The sequence below is a fragment of the Monodon monoceros genome, unplaced genomic scaffold, assembly GCF_005190385.1.
Source record: "Monodon monoceros isolate NGI ecotype Baffin Bay Population unplaced genomic scaffold, NGI_Narwhal_1 Super_Scaffold_16, whole genome shotgun sequence".
Taxonomy (NCBI): Eukaryota; Metazoa; Chordata; class Mammalia; order Artiodactyla; family Monodontidae; genus Monodon; species Monodon monoceros.
This window is the reverse complement of record NW_021703772.1, coordinates 5,220,806-5,242,553: the sequence shown is the minus strand read 5'-3', so window position 1 is coordinate 5,242,553 and position 21,748 is coordinate 5,220,806. Positions and strand designations below refer to the sequence as shown.

Here is a 21,748-nt window from a genome sequence, read left to right as displayed (position 1 = left end):
CGCGCGGCTCCGGGCGCGGTGCCTGCACCATGAACTACCAGCAGCAGCTGGCCAACTCGGCTGCCATCCGGGCCGAGATCCAGCGCTTCGAGTCGGTCCACCCCAACATCTACTCCATCTACGAGCTGCTGGAGCGCGTGGAGGAGCCGGTGCTGCAGAACCAGATCCGGGAGCACGTCATCGCCATCGAAGGTGAGGGCCGGGCCTCCGCGGGGCTTCTGGAAGGCGCGGGGGAGCGGGCGCGCGCGTGTGCGTGCGTGCGTGTGTACACACGCGCCGGGCCGTGGCACGCGGCTGCCCCGCCGAGTGGGCACTGCGGTGCGTCTCACCCCACAAGGCCGGGCGAGAGCGGAGGGGGAGGCCGAGGGCTGGGCGAGCGCGCCGCCAGCTCTGCCAGCGAAGATGGATCGCCGGCGATAATGTGCTAATGGGCAGTAGAGTCTCCGGTGAGAAAGTGGCTCCGTGTGGCCGCGTCCTGGGCCACCCGAGTGACCCAGCCCAAGCCCCGGGGCAGCCGGAGGGGTTGGCGCCACCGGACCGCGACAGGTTACCAGGCTGGGGCCCAGCGTCTTGCTGGACGTTGAAGAGGTCTTTTGAGAAGTGTTGCTTCTGGGGGCGAGGCTCTGGCTGGCGTGCTTAAGCGGGCAGGGCCAACCCCTTTGGCCATTTCGGGGGCACAGTGGAGAGAGCTGACCTTAGCCAGAGCGGAGAGCCAGCCCCCGCTGCAGGCTGCATCGTGTCCCGATGCTGGTCTACCTGCCCCTGTGCAGAAGCTGGCTTCCTCTATGGCGTGTTTTTCTACCAAAAGTCCTGGGTCACATCAGAAGAACCCTCCCTGGGGGGTCTCACTTTCACACACCTGGCACTGGGAGGCCACCCAGCCTTCCTGCGAGTCAGGCGAGGCAGTGATCCTCCGGAGCCGTTCAGGCGAGTTCTGCCTCTCCTGGGCCTGTGTTTTCTCGGGTTTACCATGGCTCTTATTTCTCTGCTATTCGGCTTCCGGTTTGTTCCCTTGCTTCCCTTCTCACTGCTATTGGTCAATGATGGTAAAAGAACTGAAGGGTGGGTTGTCCATAATATAGAACTGTCCAAACCAAAAGCCACTCTGGCCACAGTTGAGGAACACTGAGAAGGTTCTAAGGCCTGGCAGGAGTGTGTCGGGAGCCCAGCCGCAGGCATCGCCCAGCTCCCCTCCGTCTGCAGGTGAGGGGGCACTGGCCTCAGGAGAGCGTTGCTTTGGCGCCGTGCTGCCTGAACTGCTCACCCCAGAGTGTCTTGGTTTGACACTTGACCAGTTAGGTGGAGAAGGTGGGTGTGGTGGGGCTGATCCTCTTGGCATCTGGCAGCCCTATGGACTTGAACAGCATCCCAGCCAGGCTGCTGATTGGCCGCCTGTATCCATAGGGGACTTGCTAATTCCGGGGAGGATCTGAACAGTCCTCCAGCCTTATGTGGGCCTGGCTCTCAGAGCACCTGGCCGCCCTGTTGGCCGTTTAAGATGCTTCCAGATTCCTCGAGAGGCAGAGGCTGCAGTGTGGCTCTGACAAGACTTGCGGGAGGCCGCGGGACCGGCACACGGCTGCTGATGCTGGGTGAGCTTGCAGAAACGTCCCTCCAGAGCCGGGGCTCTGGCTCCGTGGCCACCCAAGTGAAGGGCTCCCGTGCCTGCTTCCGCTGTCTCTCCGCAGCTCTCTGGCAGCGTCCGTAGGAGTCTGATGAAACACTTTGAAAGCTGGTGACTAGCACTGAAAGCTCCTGGCTGAGAGCACCTAGTCTCTGTGCAGAGACCTCTAGCTGACTGTGATTCATGCTGCCTCATTTTCATTTCCCACCGTGAAGCCCAGTTCTGGGGTCTCGGGCACCCCTCGCAAAGCATTTTGACCTTCTAGCAAGAGGATGTGGTTTCATTTTTCTTTTCTTTTCCTTCTTTTCTAAAATAACCAAAACATTGTGTGGTTCCTAGATGGTGGTTTCTGGTAGCTTGCTGTCTACCTGTACTATGTCAGACTTTAGGCCCCTTGGCTGGAAACCTTGTTATCATTAATAAGATGCAGAATCAGTGATGAATCCTGCTTGGGACTTTGGCAATGCTATTATTTTTTTGTTAGAAAAAAGAATGTTTATATTGTGTCAGGGCTGTGGTTAATTTAATGAGGCTTAAGAACGGTTCAAATATGATTCTGTTCTTTGCATTATTATTAACAACTGTACCCCTTTTTACTTGTATAGAACTTTAGCAAGCATGCTCTTGCATTCATAAGCTCGATGTGGGGCTGTACCAACCCTGTGAGAGAATGTGGGCCAGCTTCATTCGGGGAAGGATAATGACCTCCTGAACGTTTGACTGAGGTCAAAGTCGGGTCTGAACCAAAGGATCCTTTGAACCTAGGTCTGCAGCCCCCCAAAGCACCTTCCACTGCCCCTCCTAATGAAATATAAGTTCATTTGTTATAATGAAATGTTCTCACACACTACCAATTTTAAGATACGGTTGTGATTTATATCTACATCATTGATGTTTTGGAAATTGAGAAGATTGCTCAGCTGTGGCAGGATGACATTTTTCCTGTGAGGAGAGAAGCATGCAAGAAACAGTTTTGTGCAATTGTGTAGGATATGGGTTCTTCACTTACACCGAGCAGGAGAGCATTGCCGTGGGGTACAGAGACTGCAGACACGTTTAACTCCGCGCTGTAACTGAGTGTGCGCCCAGAGGATCACAGTACCTCTAAGAAACGCACGCAGATCTGCCCCTGCCTGTGAACCTTGCAGGTGAGGATGGTACAGTAGCAAAACGTAAACCTCTCTGAATTTTAAAATATAAGACCGTTTCCAATCAGGAAAGTATATGCACGTCATAACAAATGGTTTAAACATCGCTCGTCTCAACAAACAGAAAATTGCCTGCATTTTAGAGGAGATGCAGCTAGGCATTTTTCCTGCTTCTGTGTGACCTAAGCAAAGTTGGCGTCATACTTACAAAACTACCTGATTAGCATAAAGTGAGCACTTTTCAGCGTTAGGAAGCAATTTCAGAGATACGATGTATCACATCGGCGTGAGGTTCCAGCATTTGTGCCGTAATTTACATAAAATTTCCCCGTTTTCCCGAGTCTTTCAGGAATCGTTGGCTGTTGGAGTGAGGAGTGGGCTTGTCAAAGGGGAGGATGTTTCAGCTAATGCTTATTTCAAAGTGATTCCAAGAGGGTCTGGACTGGAAAATCTCTTAATGATGAGCCGAACTGTATGTCTTTTAGTTGAAAGAGCTCACCAAGATCCCCAAATCTGAATGGGTCTGTGACCCTGTTTGAAGGTATGGGGAATGTGATTTAGCTCTCAGTCCTGTTTTAAAACATCAGCTTGCCCAAAAAAAAAAAAAAAAAAAGAAAAAAGAAAAGTGCTTTTTCAAATCTTTACTTCGGACTTTGAGAGGTTTATTTTTTTTCCTCCAATCTCTGGAGTTTAAGGAAGCATTGCCTGTTGTTTTCAGATTGACCTGGTCAGGTTTCTGGGCTGTCCCCCGGGGGTGTGGCCAGCACCCTGGATGTTCTCCGTGCCCGGAAATCAACGGGAACCAGCCTGCCTCCTGGGTGAGCAAGCATCTCGCCTAGGGTCCCCCCTCCAGTTCTCCTTTAAAAAGCCCACCTGGGGTTGATGGAGTTGAGGTGAATGAGTCAGCTGTCTTTCTTGTTAAATGAAGCTTGTTCTTCTAGTACGGGTAAAGCCTCTGTTAGCCATTGCTCCTTGTAATTCAGCTTGCCTGCCGCAGAACCGTGATGCAAATGATACGCTGGGCCGTGGTCGAGCCCCTAACCAGCATTCATGCCTCCACACTCACGAAGCAGCTGCTCGGGGAGGGGGGAACCGAGTTCCCCACTGGCCCCACCGGTGGTTTGCGTGGCTTCCTGGGAGGGCTTGGAGAGGTCACAGCGGCCCAGTCCTCTCAAGAGAACTCTGCCTGCCATCCCTGGTCAGGGCACTTACACAGGGGCATTGAAGGGCCGAGCCCCAGCATTTGGGGAACCTGGGAAGATGGGGCAGGGAGCCCCTTTCATCCCACGGTGCAGCAGCTCTGTTGAGCACCTGTGGGCAGCAGAGTGCCCTGTGCTTGACCTCCGTCATCTCAGTCCATCTTGTGATGATCCAGTGACACAGATGCCACCTTGGAGGCCCAGAAAGGGTAGGGAACTTGCTGGAAAGAGATGGGCTGGGCTGGTCAACCTCATCGCTGGCTGTCTAGCCCTTTCTGAGCTAGGAATGAAGCTCCTGGTTATTCATAGTTCCCACAGGCTGAATGTACGAACCATCCCAAGCACGTGTCCCCTTTACCCAAGACAGGAAGGGCTTGTGGATGCTGCCGCTAACTGAAAGTCTTACGTTCTCTGTGTGGTGGCTTACCTCGGCAAAACTTCTGTAAGAGTTTGTTTGCCTAGAAGAATTTATTTCATCTGGTTGGGGCAGGTGTGTGTGTTTAAGGAACAAACCCCTTCTTCCTGCCGTGAATGAGCATAACCCTTCCTGGACACGCTTGACTATGTTCGTAATCTTGCAGGCTTAATACAAGTTGTAAATATGGGGCCTTTTTGTTATTGATATGAGTGACACAGTCTCCTCCTTCAAGATAATTCTCGGGTGGCGGTCCATCATTTCCAGGTTAAATTTCATACCTTAACGGTCTCCGACCCTTCCGGATTCTGGGCGTCCCTTCAGCCTGGCTGAAGTCCGCATCTTCCCTGTCTGTCCCAGGCCCCGGCTCCCAGCAAGGACTGGGGGTCCTCTGAGGAAAATCAGGTCGCGCTTGTGTTCCATCTCCGCGGTGATGCCGAGCGTCGTGTCTGGCCCTTGGAGGACGCCTGGGAATTGTTTGTTGAGCGGGTGACTTGTTGGCGGGGGGCTCGCGTTTTCTCTGGCGTTTGGGTCCTCGTGCTCCTTGCTGGTGATCTGAACAATGTTGATCCTCTGGCCGAAGTGACGGTGTTTGGCTAGTTGTCACCAGAGCACAGGTGTCAGGGCCGGGGTGTTTTGGGGTCTGGTGGATTAGCCTGGGTGGCAACTAAATGCCGTGTGTGTTTGGGTGGAAATGAAGTTTTCTCTAGTGCATGTAGGGGAAGAAAAAGACGTGCTTGCTTAATCCTGGCAACTTTTTCAACCTGGCTCTCGGCAAAAGGGTGGTGTTTCTTCGTCTTGGGTGGAAGTGAATTTCAGACCCAGAATCGATACCATTGATAGGGATGGATGAGTGACAGGCTGGGTGGCTGACGTAATGTAGACGTGCTTGCTTAATCCTGGCAACTTTTTCAACCTGGCTCTTGGCAAAAGGGTGGTGTTTCTTCCTCCTGGGTGGAAGTGAATTTCAGACCCAGAATCGATACCATTGATAGGGATGGATGAGTGGCAGGCTGGGTGGCTGACGTAATGTAGCATCCTCAGTGGAACGTAGAGAGCCTTGGTCCTCGAAGTTAAGCGCGCAGTCGAATCACATGGAGGGCTTGGGAAAACAGGTTGCTGGCCCTGCCCCCAGAGTTTCTAGCTCCGTAGGTTTGGAGCAGGCCTGAGAATGTGCTTTCGACAGGTTTCCAGAGGATGCTGGTGTTGTCAGTCCAGGGACGGCACTTTGAGAAGCATGGCCGGGGAGGGGGCGGAGCTCCGGCGGCGGACCGGGCGTCTTTCCTGGGCCAGGGCTCTGCGCAGTGCTTTCAGTCAGCGGAGGGGCGTCCTCTCGTCCTTCCCTGTGGGTGACAGGCGGGGGCCAAGAGCCCAGGTTGCTTCTGGTGACACAGCGTAAACACAGTGGAGGAGGCCCTGAAGCCCAGGTTCGAATGGGTTCAAGTCCAGGTTCCCTGCTTCCACGGTCCTGATGCTGAGTGTCCTGCGAGGAGCGTGGCTGGTGGGTGGCGGACATTGCCAAGGGCATCCCTTAGGGAGGGAGACTGTAAATCCCGGTCCTGGGTTCTGTGGGCTTCCCTTCCTGTGATCCTTAGCGTAGCCTCCTGCGTGTTTAAGTGGGCTTCTCCCGTATTCACTTGTTGTGCAGCTAAAAGAGCGTTTCTAAACAGGAGAGCTGTATGTTATGAGCAGCTTAAGAAGGCTGTGTGAGGAGCCCGGTGGAAGTGACTCAGAAGGGAGGAGCAGCCCTGGCAGCTGCAGGAACCTTCACAGCAGAACCTGGAGCCCTGTTACTACCACCTCTGTTGTTGTTGTTGGTTTTTTTGGTCTCAAACTGACTTTTTATTTTGTTCGGACTAAACTCTCTTATTTTGCACCTTTTTTCCTGCGCACCCTGCAGGCGTTTACAGTTGGTGCCTCTGGCTCTGGCTTGTTGGAACTACCGATTTGTCCCTGTCTCTTGTTTCTCCACGTTCCAGCAAACCCGTGTCCCCCCCCCCCCCCCCCCCCGCCCAACACTCCAGGTTCTTTGAGGCCTTTGCCTAAGTGATTGAGTTTGGCAAAGCGGATCAGGCTTAGTTATTTTTAAAATCCAGGGTTGGGGGTTCTGATCTGGTGCTTAGCCACGTAATTCCTACCCTTTGTTAAGTACCTTTCTCTGAGAAGGAAAATGAACTCTGCAGATGTTCATCTGTAATCTCTGCGGCTTCTGTGATTTTCCTCAGGTTCTGAGCACCAGGCCCGGTGTGTGCTGCCCTGAGCCCCGTCCTTCCGGGAGCCGCGGGGCTCCGAGGCTGAGTCCCGTTGGCTCCCATCTTGTGGTGTGGAAGCCTGCACAGCGGGTCGTGGTGATGACCCATCCGGGGGCAGGGCTGGCGTCGCGGTGGGCCCCATCCCTTCACCTCCCTGTGCTCTCTGCTCACGACTGACCCGGCGGGAGGGGCTGCCTTGGTTGCATGTGGTGGCCAGGGAGGGAAGGAGAGAAGGTACCTGCCCCAGCAGAAGAGATTTGTTACTGGACCCTTTGAGCAGCCAGCCAGAGAGCTTGTCTGTGTGCGAGGTTGGGACATTTCCATGACGAGCAGACTAAATATAGGCTGGAGGATTGGGCCCAGGGCCCGAGCGGGGGCTGTCATCGCTCTGATACTGTTTCTCCCACTGCTAATCAGAACTCGCCACCGGCCCTGAACAGGTGGCCACCCTGAGCTCTCTGCGAACAGACTGGCGTTTTTGTTTAACCAGGGGCTCCTTTGCAAATTTCACACTTCTCCCGCTGTTTGGTGCGGACTGTCTTTTTTTGGGCTGCAGTGTTGGGAGTATTTGTGCAGTGTTTCTACACAAGCGACTGTGTGATCTTCAAAAACTGCCTGTGCCGTCTGGTTGTCATTAGCATCCTGGTTAGAAGCTGCTTTTTTTTTTTTTTTTTTTTTTTAAAAGGGTGGGAAACATTTTTCATGGTTCTGGGAGAAGAATTCCAAATAATTACCGGTCATGTTCACAAACGATTTATGTTTGGTCTTAGAAATGTCAACATCCAGCAGGCTGTTGCAGAGAGAACCATGTCCCTTTCCAGCTTAGCACACAAAGCTACTGTTACCGGATCCTCACATGATAGTCTTAAAGGGGGAACAGTATCTTCAGGCTGTGAATTTAGTTTTCATTCAGTGAGTTTTAGGTGATATGGACATCGTCTACCAGCAGTACTGAGCATACGACAGAAAAAAAATTTTTCGTGAGTACCTACAACAAAACAAGACCCACCTTAGTTTCCTGAAAGAGTTTTTATTCCTTCGCATTCTCTGTGTCAGGGCAGATGGTGGCCGTCAGCAAGATTTGGTCTCACAGATGTGGTAGCTACTGGCTCCCTTTTGTAATGAAATAGAAGTGGATTCGGAGAGAGCGGGTTGCCCTGAGAGCCTGCTGTTGGTGTTTCCAGTTGACCTTGTCTGAGAGGGGAGAACCGGCGTATTTTCCAGGGAGGGGACTTCCGTGGGCCTGCCTACCCTCTGCTGTGGTTTCCAAAGATCTGGGTACTGCTGTGAGCAGTGACTCAGTCTTCTCCTGTTCCGACACTGCTCCTGTCAGGTCAGGCTGGTGAACCTGATTTCAGACAGACAAACAGTTGTTTCAGTTTTCGCTTCGACGATCAAGCCTGGATCTCTGATTTTCCATATGTTACTGTTAGGAGTTTGGGATTGGAGGGATTGAGACCACTTCAAACGCCCTAGTTTTTTTGAGCTCTTTTTTTTTTTTTTTGGCATAAAACATAGATCCAGAAGGTTGCCCAGGTCATCAGGGAGGGCGTTTTCACAAACTGACCACGTGGGTACATCCAGCCTCCAGATCAAAAAACCTGAGTTGGCTGTAGCGCAGGGCGAGACTCACCTGTATTGCATGTGGTTGCCTCCGCTTACTTACCTGTTCTCCCGACGATGGGCATCTGGGTGGTTTCGTGTTCGGGGCTGCTGGGAATAGGGCTGCCGTGCCTTTGGTGCCCACGTGTCCCCATTCCTGTTGGGGGCTGCACGCCGGGGAGCCGAGCGCTGCGTCCTGTTAGCCCTTCTCGCAGGTCAGCGTAGCTGCTCCGGAACCCGCTCCGTTGGTGGCCCCCGTCTGGAGACCTTTCCTTGCTGTTCAAGGTTCATTGCAGACACTCAGGATGGTGGCTGCCTGCTGCCTCCATCCTTTGCTTCTCCTTCTTTCCAGCTGTTTGTCCAGAAACAAATAGTCAAGTGCTTTATACGTTTCCGGCACTGTCTTAGACATTAGGTTTTTAGCTTTGGATATTCTATAGGCTCTTCATTCCCTGTTAGTGGAATAAGTATAGCTTTGTAAGTGGAGCTGTGAGAATGAAATCTTTCACCAGGAAGTGTTTTCCTCGAAACTGCGGATGGCGCGATTCCCCTGGGACTGGAACGGGGTCCCCTCGGCTCTCCCTGGCTCCTGCCCGACATCAGTGGTCAGTGGGGCTCCTACTGGCTGAGCCCACACCAACCCCGAGTCTATCTCACACCTCGGCGCCGGGTTTCAGGTGACCTGTGCGTCTCTGTTGGCATCGGAAGGGAAACTCCTTCTGTACTCCCCGTCCAAACTGATCCGTGGTCTTAATGGTTACATATTAGTGCTCTTCAGTCTCTGTTGTTCGTAGCAATTATGCGGAGACACAAAAGGGAAAAAGATCAGCGAAGTGTTGCCAACTGTCTGTTACTCTCAAGGGGTTATTTTCTTTGTTCCTCTGCTGTGTCCTGGGAGCCGCCCATCCCCCTCCACAAAGGCCACGCTCAGGAGGCCAAACCCGGGAAGCTGGTAACGACCCGAGGGCCTGAGAGAGAGAGGGGTGTGTGCCTGTGTGAACGTCTCCAGTGGCTGTACAAACGCAAATATTTATTTCGAGGGATGGGGGTTGGGAGGGCCGGGCTTACCCTCACTTTGTTTAGTATGGGAAGTGGCCAATATGAGAATCAGTAGACCAGATTTTATCGAGCACTGACGGTGGGCAAAGCACTCTATTTGCATCTGGGGGTACGGGCAGACGTGTGGGCTTGGAGCCCCTCTCCCAGCACAGTCGGACCTAGCCCAGGAGGCCACACTGGTCCAGACTGGGATAAGCAAGTGGTGTGATGCAGGGGAGGGGAGTGGGATTAACTGGACTTGGAAGCTGGGTAGGAATCAGGCAGTGGAGGCTTTCCGGGCGGGCGGGGGTAATAGGAGTGGAACATCCAGAATCCATTCTCTGCAGCCTGCGGGGACCTGGGGAGGAGAGGCCAGAGGATGGAGAAGAGCCTGGTGAGCCCCAGAGAGCATGCTGGGAGTGCTTTTATTTATTGGGCCGTGGAAATTACAGATTATGGATTTCCATTTGGAAAAGGTTGTGCCATGATGCTCAGCTGTTACCAGGCAGGATAGAAATGGTGGTGGCGGCCGGTGGTGGTGGGGAGTGGCAGGGAGGGTTCATAAGTGGGCTGTCGGGCTTCCCTGGTGGCGCAGTGGTTAAGAATCCACCTGCCAGTGTAGGGGACACGGGTTCGAGCCCTGGTCAGGGAAGATCCCACGTGCCACAGAGCAACTAAGCCTGTGCACAACTACTGAGCCTGCACTCTAGAGCTTGTGTGCCACAACTACTGAAGCCCACATGCCTAGAGCCCACGAGCCACAACTACTGAGCCTACGCTCTAGTGCCCATGAGCCACAACCACTGAGCTCGCGTGCCACAACTACTGAGCCTGTGCTCTAGAGCCCGCGAGCCACAACTCCTGAGCCCACGAGCCACAGCTACTGAGCCTGTGCTCTAGAGCCTGTGTGCCACAACTGCGGAGCTTGCGTGCCACAACTACTGAGCCCGTGCTCTAGAGCCCGCGAGCCACAACTACAAAGCCCACGAGCCACAACTCCTGAGCCCGCATGCCACAACTACTGAGCCAGCGCTCTAGAGCCTGTGAGCCACAACTCCTGAGCCCGCGTGCCACAACTCCTGAGCCTGTGCTCTAGAGCCCGTGAGCCACAACTATGGAGCCCACGAGCCACAACTTCTGAGCCTGCGTGCTGCAACTACTGAGCCTGTACTCTAGAGCCCGCGAGCCACAACTACGGAGCCCGTGTACCGCAACTACTGAAGCCCGCATGCCTAGAGCCAGTGCTCTGCAACAAGAGAAGCTACCACAATGAGAAGCCCGCGCCCCATGACGATGAAGAGTAGTCCCCGCTCGCTGCAACTAGAGAAAGCCCGCGTGCAGCAACAAAGACCAACGCAGTCATAAATAAATAAATTAATTAAAAAAAATTAAAAAACCCCACAAAACTGGGCTGTTGCAAGGGGAGGTGGGGGCCTGGGCAAGGGAGCAGGGGAACAGAGATGGGCACCCAAGGATGCAGGTGCAGGCCTGAGGTTGCCTGTGAGTCTCGGGTGGAGGGGGCAGGAGGAGGGAGCGAAGTTTGACCCACGGAACGCAGGAGTGGGGCCGTGTGGGGGGATTCCACCTCTAGATGCCCTGGAAGCCCTCAGGTTTGGGCCGGAGGGGTGCTCAGCCACAGCAGGGTGGTTACCTGGTTACCTGGGATTTGTGGCGGGAGGACCCTACCCCTGCAGGGTGGGCTCAGATGTATAGATTCACGAGTCACCCCCGTCTGTCATCCAGGCTGAGGGGCAGGCATCTGGGATGTACGGCAGCCACTTCCTCCCCTGCAGAAACTTAACTGGGTGTCTGAGGGGCACGGCAGCCTCTTAGGAGTGTAGCTAGCGTGCATTGCTCTCCAGGAGCTGAATCAGTCCCCGCAGTGGGACGTGTATGATTGAGCCTGGGCTCTGGTGGCCCTGCTCATCCAGCCAGGTCGTCTCCTGGCCACCTGTGCCTGCCTCAGAGCATGTGTCCCATGGTGCTGGACTGGTGCCTAAATCTCTTCTGTGTCTGTGTCTCCCTCTCTGTCTCTGTCGCTATACCGTATCTGTCTATTAGGTGTATATTTATTTTTTCACTTTATGGCTTTAATCCGTAGACTTGTAGAGCCACGTGCTGGGAGCGCAGAGGCGAACAGGCTGCTTGCTGTGTAGGTCAGCGCAGGCACAGGCTTCGGGCCAGGGGTGCAGTGGGCTGGGAGGGCTGGAGGGGTTGCCCTGGGGAGCCCAGGAGCTCCTGTAGGAAGCGCTGTTTGAGCCCCAGAAGATGGGGAGCTAATGCCATTTGGGGCAGGGGGTCGCTGACTGGGCATCTTGGTATCTCGCTTCCGAAGGAGGCCTTTGAAAACTCTCATCTCTGCCCAAAGAAATCTCACTGTCTTCACACAAAAAAGTGTGTTTCTATTTTTTTTTTTTTCACTTGAATAAGTTTAGTTTTACCCAGGTTTCTCAATTTGGACTTGCTCTTCTGGTCATCTTATGCTGGGGCATAAAAAAATTATATATCTATCTCTTCCTGCCTGCTCTCTAAATCTAGAGTACCCCCCCACACCAGAAAAAACCCTCCGAAGCCCCAAACTCTTTCCCTCAACTCCTTGCTTGGCAGGAGAGTTGTGGGGTGGGGGGAGTGGTGGGCGCTCAGATCATGGGCAGTTGGCTCTTGTGTTTCTGTCTGTGCGTCTTGGGGACCCTGCCCGGGTGGCGAGCTGGGTCTGGACTTTGTGGCAGTGCTGCTTTTTCTGAAGTGGCTCAGAATTCCAGGCTCAGACGCGAGAGCCTGTGTTTCTTCTAGAATCCCAGCGTCAGCTTCTGAGGGGATGCGGGTTGAAGGGGTGCACTTCTGGGTTTTTCAGTTTCCAGGTCACCTGCTTGGACATAAAAGAATCTCAGCGCAGTGCAGCCTTCCTCATCCGGGAAGATGGGACCCTGCTCCACTCTTTGGTACACCTGGGCGCTTTGTGTAGCACGGGGCGTGGCAAGGGAGACCCCTTACCTGAGTCCACGGAGCCCTCACCCCCTGGGTGGACTACAGGCACCCCCTCTGGGTCTCTGTGTCCCACAGCCTAGGGTCTGGGATTTGTGTGAGCAAGACATTTTGCAATGAAAAGAGGTGAACATTGTTTACAAGTTGAGGAGGATCTCTTTTCCTCAACATACTGTGATGAAAAATTTCAAACATGGAGGAGTTGAAAGAATGTTCAGAGTGAACTCTTACATACCCATTGCTTTGCTTCTCCGCTAGTTAATGCTTTGTATATTTCTCCATCCAGAGGATGATAATTCAGCAGGCGTTTTTAATAGAATGCAGGGTTTTCCTAGGCTGGCTCCATGTTGGCATGGAATCCAAAGGATTTCTCGAAACGGTACCGTCTGGGTGTCATGGTGTCAGATTCCAGGTGCAGCGCAGGCACAGCAGGGACAAGGTGCTTGTTAAGTGTGGATTGAATGTGAAGTGTCTCCTTCTGCAGGGGAAGTTGGTTTAACGTGTGCTTTGGAAGGACAGTTTTTGTTGTTAATCTTTTTTTTTTTAATTTATTTTTAAAATCAACTATGCTTCAATAAAATTTAGAAAAATTAAAAATTTATTTTTGTATTTTATTTTATTGAAGCAGTTGATTTACAATGTGTTAGTTTCAGGTGGACAGCAAAGTGATTCAGTTATATATATATGTATTATATATAATTGAATATATATATTCTTTATCAGATTCTTTTCCCTCATAGGTTATTACAAAATATTGAGTAGAGTTCTCTGTGCTATACAGTAGGTCCTTGTTGATTATCTATTTTATATATAGTAGTGTGTGTTGTTAATCTCGATACAGTTCAACCTTGAACCCAAAGGGACGCTTTGAATTGAGCTCTGACTTGAATTCTATGGCTGAGCGTGTGTGTGTGTGGGAGGGCAGCCCCACTTTGGGCCTTGGTGGTTTTGGTTGTTGGGGTGGCACGCCATCCTTTTTGTCCAGGACTTTGGTTTTAGGAATAGTCTGTGTGTTGATACGGAGCACAGGCATTTCCTTGTTGGATCATGTTAAACCATGATCACTTCCTGGAAGCAGAATGATGTCGTGGAGGATCTGATGACTCTATGTGACTTGTTAGGGGGACAGGCAACCCTAGCTGGGGGAGCCAAGACAGGCTCCTGCCTCAGTGACTTGCTATGGAACCCTTGGGAAACACATGTGTCCCTTTCGGCCTCAGTTTCAGAGTCTAGAATCCATGGTGTTGAACTTTGATTGAGCTCAAGCTTCCTCCAGTCTCCAGAGTGGCTGCCACTGTCCCATCCATTGCTCCTCAGTCCCTGAGCCGACCTGGTCTGGTAGAGGTGGAGAAGGGGATGGGGAGGGTGGGGAGGAGAAGACTTGGTCAGAGGAAGCCAGATTGTCCCAGGGCATTGTGTTCACTTGTTCCACCCACCGTCTTTGCCTCAACAAACCCAAGAGTGAAATTTCACTCAGTAGAGTAATAACCAAAAAGGGAAGAAAACATATTGTATGTGTGTATGTAATCCATGTAGTACGTGGATGATCTAGCCCTTGTGTGCCTTGTGTAACAGGTGCACACACGTTGAAGGCCTTGTTATGACATTGGAGAGTGTGCAGGGGTCTGCAGAAGGAACCCTGTCCGTGATAATAATCTCCAACATCTCCATTATACCCTGGTTCCCCAGACTTAGCCAGGGATAGGAAAAGCAGGTGTGGAACTCTCTGTAATCCTGGCAGTGCTGGATCATTGTCATCGCGGTGAGCACACGGTAGATGCTGCAGGTGTAGTTATCGAGCCTGTGTGCGTGTGTGGCCTATATGCTAGGTGTCTAGTTCAGCTCTCATTCACCTCTCCAGTTTATGAGTTTAGGGAGCATCCTGGGCTGAACTGGAAGCCAAATTATAGTGTGATTCCTGTCTCAGCAGCGTTAATTACAGTGTTAATTACAGAACCTGATTAGGCCCAAATTCCTGTTCCCCAGACTGGGCCCATGTGGGGCATGTCTTCTGAGTTGTCCTTGAGCCAGCCATGACTTCACAAAGGGCTGTTAGTCCGTAGTCTCCTCCTCCATCGACCCCCTGCAGCTCCCTCCACATCCTGCCCAGAGCTGGCCTTTGACCATGCAGCCTTTCAGGGGGACTGAATCAGCAGATTCCTTCCCCTGTATGGTCTCTCAGTGTCTTCTCCACGGCTCCGAGCTGTTGTCTGCACGTCACAGGGTGCGTCTCTGGGCTGTACCAAGGTTATGCTGGCAGGTCAGACTTTTTTCTCCCTGGACTCCAGCCTTCAAGCCATCTTAGCTCACAGCCCTGCCTTTGCTTCCAAACCAAATTTCCATTTGGTGAGCCTGTGCGTCTAAAATATCCAGCCAGAGCCCTGGGTTTTAACTTCCACTTCGTCCTGATTATCTCTTCAAAGTCCAGGCTGGCTTTTAGCTGAGGGGCACTTACGGCAAAATACATTTCAGTTGTCACCTCTTGTCACTCGACTAGGGATTGAGCTTCTGGGCGGCTCTGAGTGTCCATCCCTTCCTCCCATGCTCTCCTCTGACTTGCTTTCAGTGACCACCTCTCCCCACAAAGTGGGGAAAGCTTAAGTTTCGAACATGTCGCCTGCTGATGGGACAGGGATTCTCTCGTTCTAACAGTTTAGTTAAAAAAGAATGCTCCCGGAAAAGGGAACCCTCCTCCACTGTTGGTGGGAATGTAAATTGGTGCAGCCACTATGGAGAACAGTATGGAGGTTCCTCAGAAAACTAAAAATAGAGTTGCCATAGGATCCAGCAATTCCACTCCTGGGCACATAGCTGGACAGAAGTATAATTCTAAAAGATACCCAGTGTTCACAGGAGCACTGTTTACAATAGCCAAGACATGGGAGCAAACCCAAATGTCCATCAACAGGCGAATGGGTAAAGAAGATGTGGTACATACACACAGTGGAATACTACTCAGCCATACAAAAGGAACGAAATAACGCCATTTGCAGCAACATGGATGGACCTAGAGATGATCATACTGAGTGAAGTAAGTCAAACAGAGAAAGACAAATACCATAATGCTATCACTTACACGAATGAACTTATCTACGAAACAGACTCACGACATAGGGAACAGACTTGTGGTTGCCTGGCGGGGACAGGGGAGGGATGGATTGGGAGTTTGGGGTTAGCAGATGCAAACTGTTATATATAGGATGGATAAACAACAAGGTCCTAGTGTATAGCACAAAGAATTATACTCAATATCCTATGATAAACCGTAATGGAAAAGAATATGAAAAAGAACGTATATATGTATAACTGAATCACTTTGCTGTACAGCAGAAATTGACACAACATTGTAAATCAACTAGACTTCAATAAAATAAATTAAAAAATAAAACAAGGAATGCCCCAGCCTCCGTGCGTTTTCATGGTGGAAGGATTTCAGATGTCTTGCTTGTCTATTTCAACAACAGGCAACCAAAATTCTCCTTAAGGCTTGACTCTCTCTTATTTATTTTTTTTTTTTAATGGCCGCAAGGCATGTGGGATCTTAATTCCCCAGCCAGGGATTGAACACGTGCCCCCTGAAGTGGAAGCTCGGAGTCCTAACCACTGGACTGCCAGGGAAGTCCCCCTTGACTCTCTTAAGTATCAAAAAACCACTTGTTCTTGGGGCCTTACCTTAAACCCCAGGGACCTAGGGAAGTCACCTCGGTCACCCCTGTAGCCGGGCTCCCTGTTGGTGTCCGCCCTGCCCGCCATCTGTCTTGTGGAAACGCAATGCGATTTATAATGACATCTGTGAGTGTGGATGTTTACGTGGATGTGTTAAGGGTGTCTTTTCCCAAGAGGGCAGGAGCACAGAGTCTTGTTCTGTTTTATCCCTAGAGCTGTCCCGTCAGCCTTGACAATGCTCCTTAGCAGGTGAGGGATGGAGAGATGCATGGACCGTCTTGGTTGGGGTTCGAGTCTTGTAGCCATAGGGGACAGGGCCCTCCATCCTGCTGCAACCGTGTGTTGATTCTTAAACAAGCCCTGTCTGAGAATTCTGTAGGAAGATACTGTGCAAAGCTAATTGCAGTGAACTTTTCCAGTAACTTGTGTGCGGAATATCCATTTTCCATGGCTACTGTTACCTTGGCTGTTGTTACATAACTCCTGTTAGATTCAGCTACTGGGGTTTGTTAAGCCTGGGTTCCAGTGTTGAAAAAAAAACATGACCTAAAGAGTGATGACTTTGAGATTGCCTTTTTGGGGCTTTCTGGACACAAAAACAAAATTTTTAATCAGAAACCTGAGTTGATTTGACCAATAGTTTCTCTCTTGGTTTCAAAATGTGATGTCACCGAGACCATTCTTGGTAAGGAGCTGTGAGAAGCCGCGTCCACGTAAGCAGGACCACCGAGACTTGAAGCCACCAGTGAAGGCCCAGCACTTATTCCTCCACCCAGATCCATGCTGCCTTGTCCTCTACCGACACTGCAAAGAGGGGAGACATGGGGCCTGGTGGTGGACAAGGAACCGAGTGGACAGGGCACAGTGGACAGAGACCCCAGCCATCTGCCCAGTCTGTTTTCTTGCTCTTTTCTCTGTGCGTTACAATCTCTACTATTTAGGTTCCAGTCTTTTTTTATGAGCTTGAAGGGAGCTGGAGCTGCAGCAACATCTTGCTGGTTCTTCTCCCTAAAGCCCCCCAGCAGCCAGGCCACACTTGCTCTGGGCCGACCCTGTGGAGCCGAGCCCTTCTTCAGAACTTCCTGCTCTTTCATCGGGAGATTATTTTGCCATCACGTGTGGACCTTTCTCTGTGCCGAGCTTCTGTACCTGGAAAGCCCCGAGCGAGGCAGCTGTTCGGGACCTGTCACGTGGGAGCTGCTGGCTGGTGACGGCTGGTCCCGTGGGCCAGGCTCGCTCCCACGCCAGCTGGCTAAGGAGTCCCAGCCCCTGCCTCCGCCTCCCCCGGTGGTTCCCTTTCAGACTTCAGTTATGAATTAGTTTTGGGGAACAGAGGACATGAGTAACTACTTAAAAATGCCCTGCACCGCGAGGACAGTGGGTGAGTGGCCGGGTGCCCTGGTGGAGGAGGCTGGCTCGGCCTGTGGGCCTGGGGTGCAGCGGCCGCCAGGCGCGGGTTTGCCTTGTAAATGACACCGTCGCTCGGAGGCATCCCTGACAGCTGCCCCTGCTCCAGATTCCAGAAATTTCTATTAAACATTTCATGAACACACTCGTGGTTTCTTCCCTTTTCCTCCCTTAATAAGATCCGTAATAGCACCAACTGTTTATTGCATGGGGGACCCCGCCCTGTGTTAAGGGCTTAGCATGCTTTGTGTCATTTTACCTGGTCACCCCAGAACAGAGGTGGTAGAACCCTCCTTTTGCGGGCCGGGAGCTTGAGGCCTAGCGTTGAGAGCTTTGCCCAAATCCGCCCACACCTGGAGGTGGCTGAGTCTGGATTCGAATTCAGGACCCACACACTAACCCCCCCCTGCTCCCCCTCCCACCTACCTATCTGTGTGTTTTTTAAAAAACTTTTTATTTATTTATTTATTTTACATTTTTATTGGAGTATAATTGCTTTACAATGGTGTGTTAGTTTCTGCGGTATAACAAAGTGAATCAGCTATACATATACATATGTTCCCATATCTCTTCCCTCTTGCGTCTTCCTCCCTCCCACCCTCCCTATCCCACCCCTCTAGGTGGTCACAGAGCACCGAGCTGATCTCCCTGTGCTATGTGGCTGCTTCCCACTAGCTGTCTATTCTACATTTGGTAGTGTGTATATGTCCATGTCACTCCCTCACTTCGTCCCAGCTTACCCTTCCCCCTCCCCATATCCTCAAGTCCATTCTCTAGTAGGTCTGTGTCTTTATTCCTGTCTTAACCCTAGGTTCTTCATGACTTTTTTTTTTTTTTTTTTTTTTTTGCGGTACGCGGGCCTCTCACTGTTGTGGCCTCTCCCGTTGTGGAGCACAGGCTCCGGACGCGCAGGCTCAGCGGCCATGGCTCACGGGCCCAGCCGCTCCGTGGCATGTGGGATCTTCCTGGACCGGGGCACGAACCTGTGTCCCCTGCATCGGCAGGCGGACTCTCAACCACTGCACCACCAGAGAAGCCCCTTCATGACATTTTTAATGATGCAGAAAGGAGACCTCTCAGATCCGCCCAAGGTCTGCAGAGGGCATGAGGAGTTCTCTGTGCTCCTCCTGTAGGTGTCTTTTACTCACCGTGGTCACCAGGAAAATCACAGCTGCTAGCTTGCTTTTCCTCCGTTGCTGTGATTGGTGGCGTCGGGATGCTGGCTGGCGGTTTTGACTGCACAGCAAGGACACCCGGCACAAACTGGTGGCCTGCGGTGACAGGTTCCTGGTCTGGGAGGAGGGAGAGATTCCAGACAGCGTGGCTTTGAAAATTCACCTGATTTCAGAACATCTGTGACACCTTTATTCTGGGCTGGTTGAAACTATAGCTATTAAACTTAAGGCACCCGAATTATATGACATCTTTTTTTTTTTAAATTTTATTTATTTATTGATTGATTGCTGTGTTGGGTCTTCGTTTCTGAGTGAGGGTTTTCTCCAGTTGCGGCGAGCAGGGGCCACTCTTCATCGCGGTGCGCGGGCCTCTCACTGTTGCGGCCTCTTGTTGCGGAGCACAGGCTCCAGACGCGCAGGCTCAGCGACCATGGCTCACGGGCCCAGCCGCTCCGCGACATGTGGGATCTTCCCGGACCGGGGCTCGAACCCGTGTCCCCTGCATCGGCAGGCGGACTCTCAACCACTGCGCCACCAGGGAAGCCCCTATGTGACATCTTAATAATAAAGATGCTGGCAAGCAATTCATTTTAAACACGTATAAATAGACGTTGCTTTTCCTCTGAGCTATAATTAGCACATTATGGAGAAATTGCTGCTCTGAAAGTCAGCGTGATTGACCTGAGGTCATGCAGAGCCAGGTGGCAGGGCCGGAGGTGGCCAAGTCCTGTGCTCGGCTCTGATGCTGGTTTCATGGGGGAGCAGAGCCAGACTTCTGCGTGGGGCTCGGCGCAGGATTTGCTTTCCACCGCAGGTGTGGTCGGGCGGCTCAGACGGCACCGTCCCTCTTTCAGAGAGTGGCTCTGGGGACGGAGAGAGGTGAGGCTCACCCAGGCTTGTCCCGTAGTTGACTTTGTCAGGCTGGCAGTTCTCTGATGCCCGTCTAGTGCTCTGTCCACAGCATTCCTTCCAGGGGCATTTGGTGACGGTCTGCATTCTTGTTCTGTGCCAGACCAGACTCGCCTTTCAGGCGGGGCTTAGTTCCCATCTGTGCAGGGGGCAGACCGCTGTATCTGCCCCAGGCCGGGAAGGGGCGATGGGCCCCTGGGTGATGGGGAAGGAGTGGGAAGTGTAGGTGGTGGCTGTGCGCCCATCCCCGGCATTGTAGCAGTGTCGGGGGAGGGGGTGCAGCGCTGCTGGCCGAGAGTTCCCACCTGAGCAGTCCCTACCTGCTTAGGCAGGACTTACCTGTAAGGTCGTGTGACCCCCCCCCCCCCCCACCCATGGGACGGAACAGTTATTCTCGGTGAATTTTACAGCTGCCTTGCCCTTTCTGCACTTACTTTATTTTATTCTAACCACTTTATAGACTTACAATTTCTGCAAGAGAAACTGCACACATTGAAAGTTTACACTTTGATGAGTTTTGATGGGCCACCCCGAAACCACAATCACGCTCTCGGACGTGTTCATCTCCTCAGGCGTTGCCCCCTGTGACCCATCCCCTCACCCCCATCCGCTCGCACTGATCTCCTGTCCCTGTGGATTAGTTTGCATTTACTAGAATTTAACAGAAGCGGAATCACGTAGTGATGGACGCTGTCTTCGTCTGGCTTCGCTCGCTCAGTGTCAGGATTTTGAGATTCATATGAGTCGTGTGTGTATCAGTTGCTTGCTCTTTTTTACTGCTGAGTTGTATTCCATTGTGTGTGCTCCTCACAGCTCATCCTGTTGTTGGATATTGATTGACTCACTTCCAGGGTTTGGCTTTTACGAGTAATCTGCTATGAACACTCACGTACTGTTCTTCCCAGCTGCACGCGCTTTTGTTTCTCTTGAGTAAATATCCAGCAGGGAGTGGCTGGGAGATGTGGTGGGTGTAGAGTCAACTTTTTAAACTGCCAGACGGTTTTCCAGATTGGTTGTTGGATTTTACCCTCCCGCCAGGAGTCTGAGCGTCTTTGCTCTGCGTGTAAGTTCAGCAGGCTGTTAGGACAGCACCTGTCCTTGAGAGAGGGGATTTGCCATCCTTATCTCATGGGTTGGCAGGTATCTTGCACTTTGTGACCCCCCCCCCCCCACGTCACTTTCGCTCCTTGTCAATCCAAGTGTTTGGCTAAGATCTGTGGCTCTTAACAAAGAGAGGGAGCACATTTTGCCCCCAGAGGACATTTGGCAGCGTCTAGAGAAATTTTTGGTCGTCCCAGCTTTGGGGAGGCAGGTGTTAGTGGCATCTGGTGAGTGGGGACCAGGGACGTTGCACAGGGTGGCCCAGAATCTCAACAGTGCTGGGCTGAAGACCGCCAGCCGGACTTCTGTGGACCCTGCCAGCCTCTGATCTGCAGTGCAGAGCTCTGCGCTGACCAAGGGTCAGCCTGGCACTCGTTGCTTTTTCAGGTGGGAACCAGTGGCATTATCTGTGGGGTAATGGACCCACGTGTTCTCAGGGATCAAGCACTTCTCAGTGAGGGAGGCTGGCCTTGTCGCCTGGGTCTGGCCCAGCCTCTCAAGGTGGGCGGGGGCTGTGTGAGACTCAGCCAGCACCTTCTCCTCTAAGGCTTCTAGGAAACTGGCTCCTGGGTGAGGATGTGACTTTCCTCCAATTGCTTGAGTCGGCAAATTCCACCCAGCGCTTTACGACTAGCCGTGTGAGCTCAGGGCTGTCTTAACGAACTTCTTTGATTATTAACCTTCGCTTGGCTCAGGGAAATTACTCACTTGTTCTCTGGCCAAGAGGAAACCTCCTGGAAGCTTTCATACTTAAATCTTTTTGACAGCTCCACATTCTGGAGCATTCCCCTGGCAGTTCTTTTACTTATAGGGTGGGGAGAAAACTCTTGTGTACTTGCCTCAAATCATGGATTTTGCTCCTACAAAGCTTTTCGCAGACGTGTTCACGGTGGGGCTCAGTGTGTGTCGGGCAGATGACAGCCCTTGTCCACGTCAGCCGCCACTTCTTGCCGCATCAGCAAAGTACTGCAGAGCTGACTTTTATCTGCTTGGGAGTTCGCTTATTTATTCTTCTTTTTTTTTTTGCTTTTGGGGGATAATAGCAAGGATGGGAAACACTGTTTTTTTTGACACAGGAATAAAAAAATAACCCCTGTACTTCCTTCCCCATTCCTGCCTCACTTTCTCTGTTAGGAAGGATGTGCCGTGTGCCCACTGCTGGTTGGAGACATCTGAACTAGAAGTAGACCCTGACCTCTGAACTGAAAGCAGACCTTGACCTCTGAA

The 21,748-nt window shown here is 52.0% G+C and overlaps 1 protein-coding gene across 3 annotated transcripts in view; it reads left to right on the top strand.

Moving 5' to 3' along the window:
- The first annotated feature begins 6 nt into the window (after positions 1 to 6).
- The window catches only part of AGAP1 (ArfGAP with GTPase domain, ankyrin repeat and PH domain 1), a 562,113-nt gene continuing 540,371 nt past the window's right edge, over positions 7 to 21,748 (top strand). For 2 of the 3 annotated variants that reach the window (XM_029224417.1, XM_029224416.1), the window contains exon 1: positions 7 to 192. In XM_029224417.1, the coding sequence (XP_029080250.1) occupies positions 30 to 192 (163 nt within the window). In that variant the 5' untranslated portion in view covers positions 7 to 29. The remainder of the gene's footprint in view (positions 193 to 21,748) is intronic. The other variant, XM_029224418.1, reaches the window with a different exon arrangement.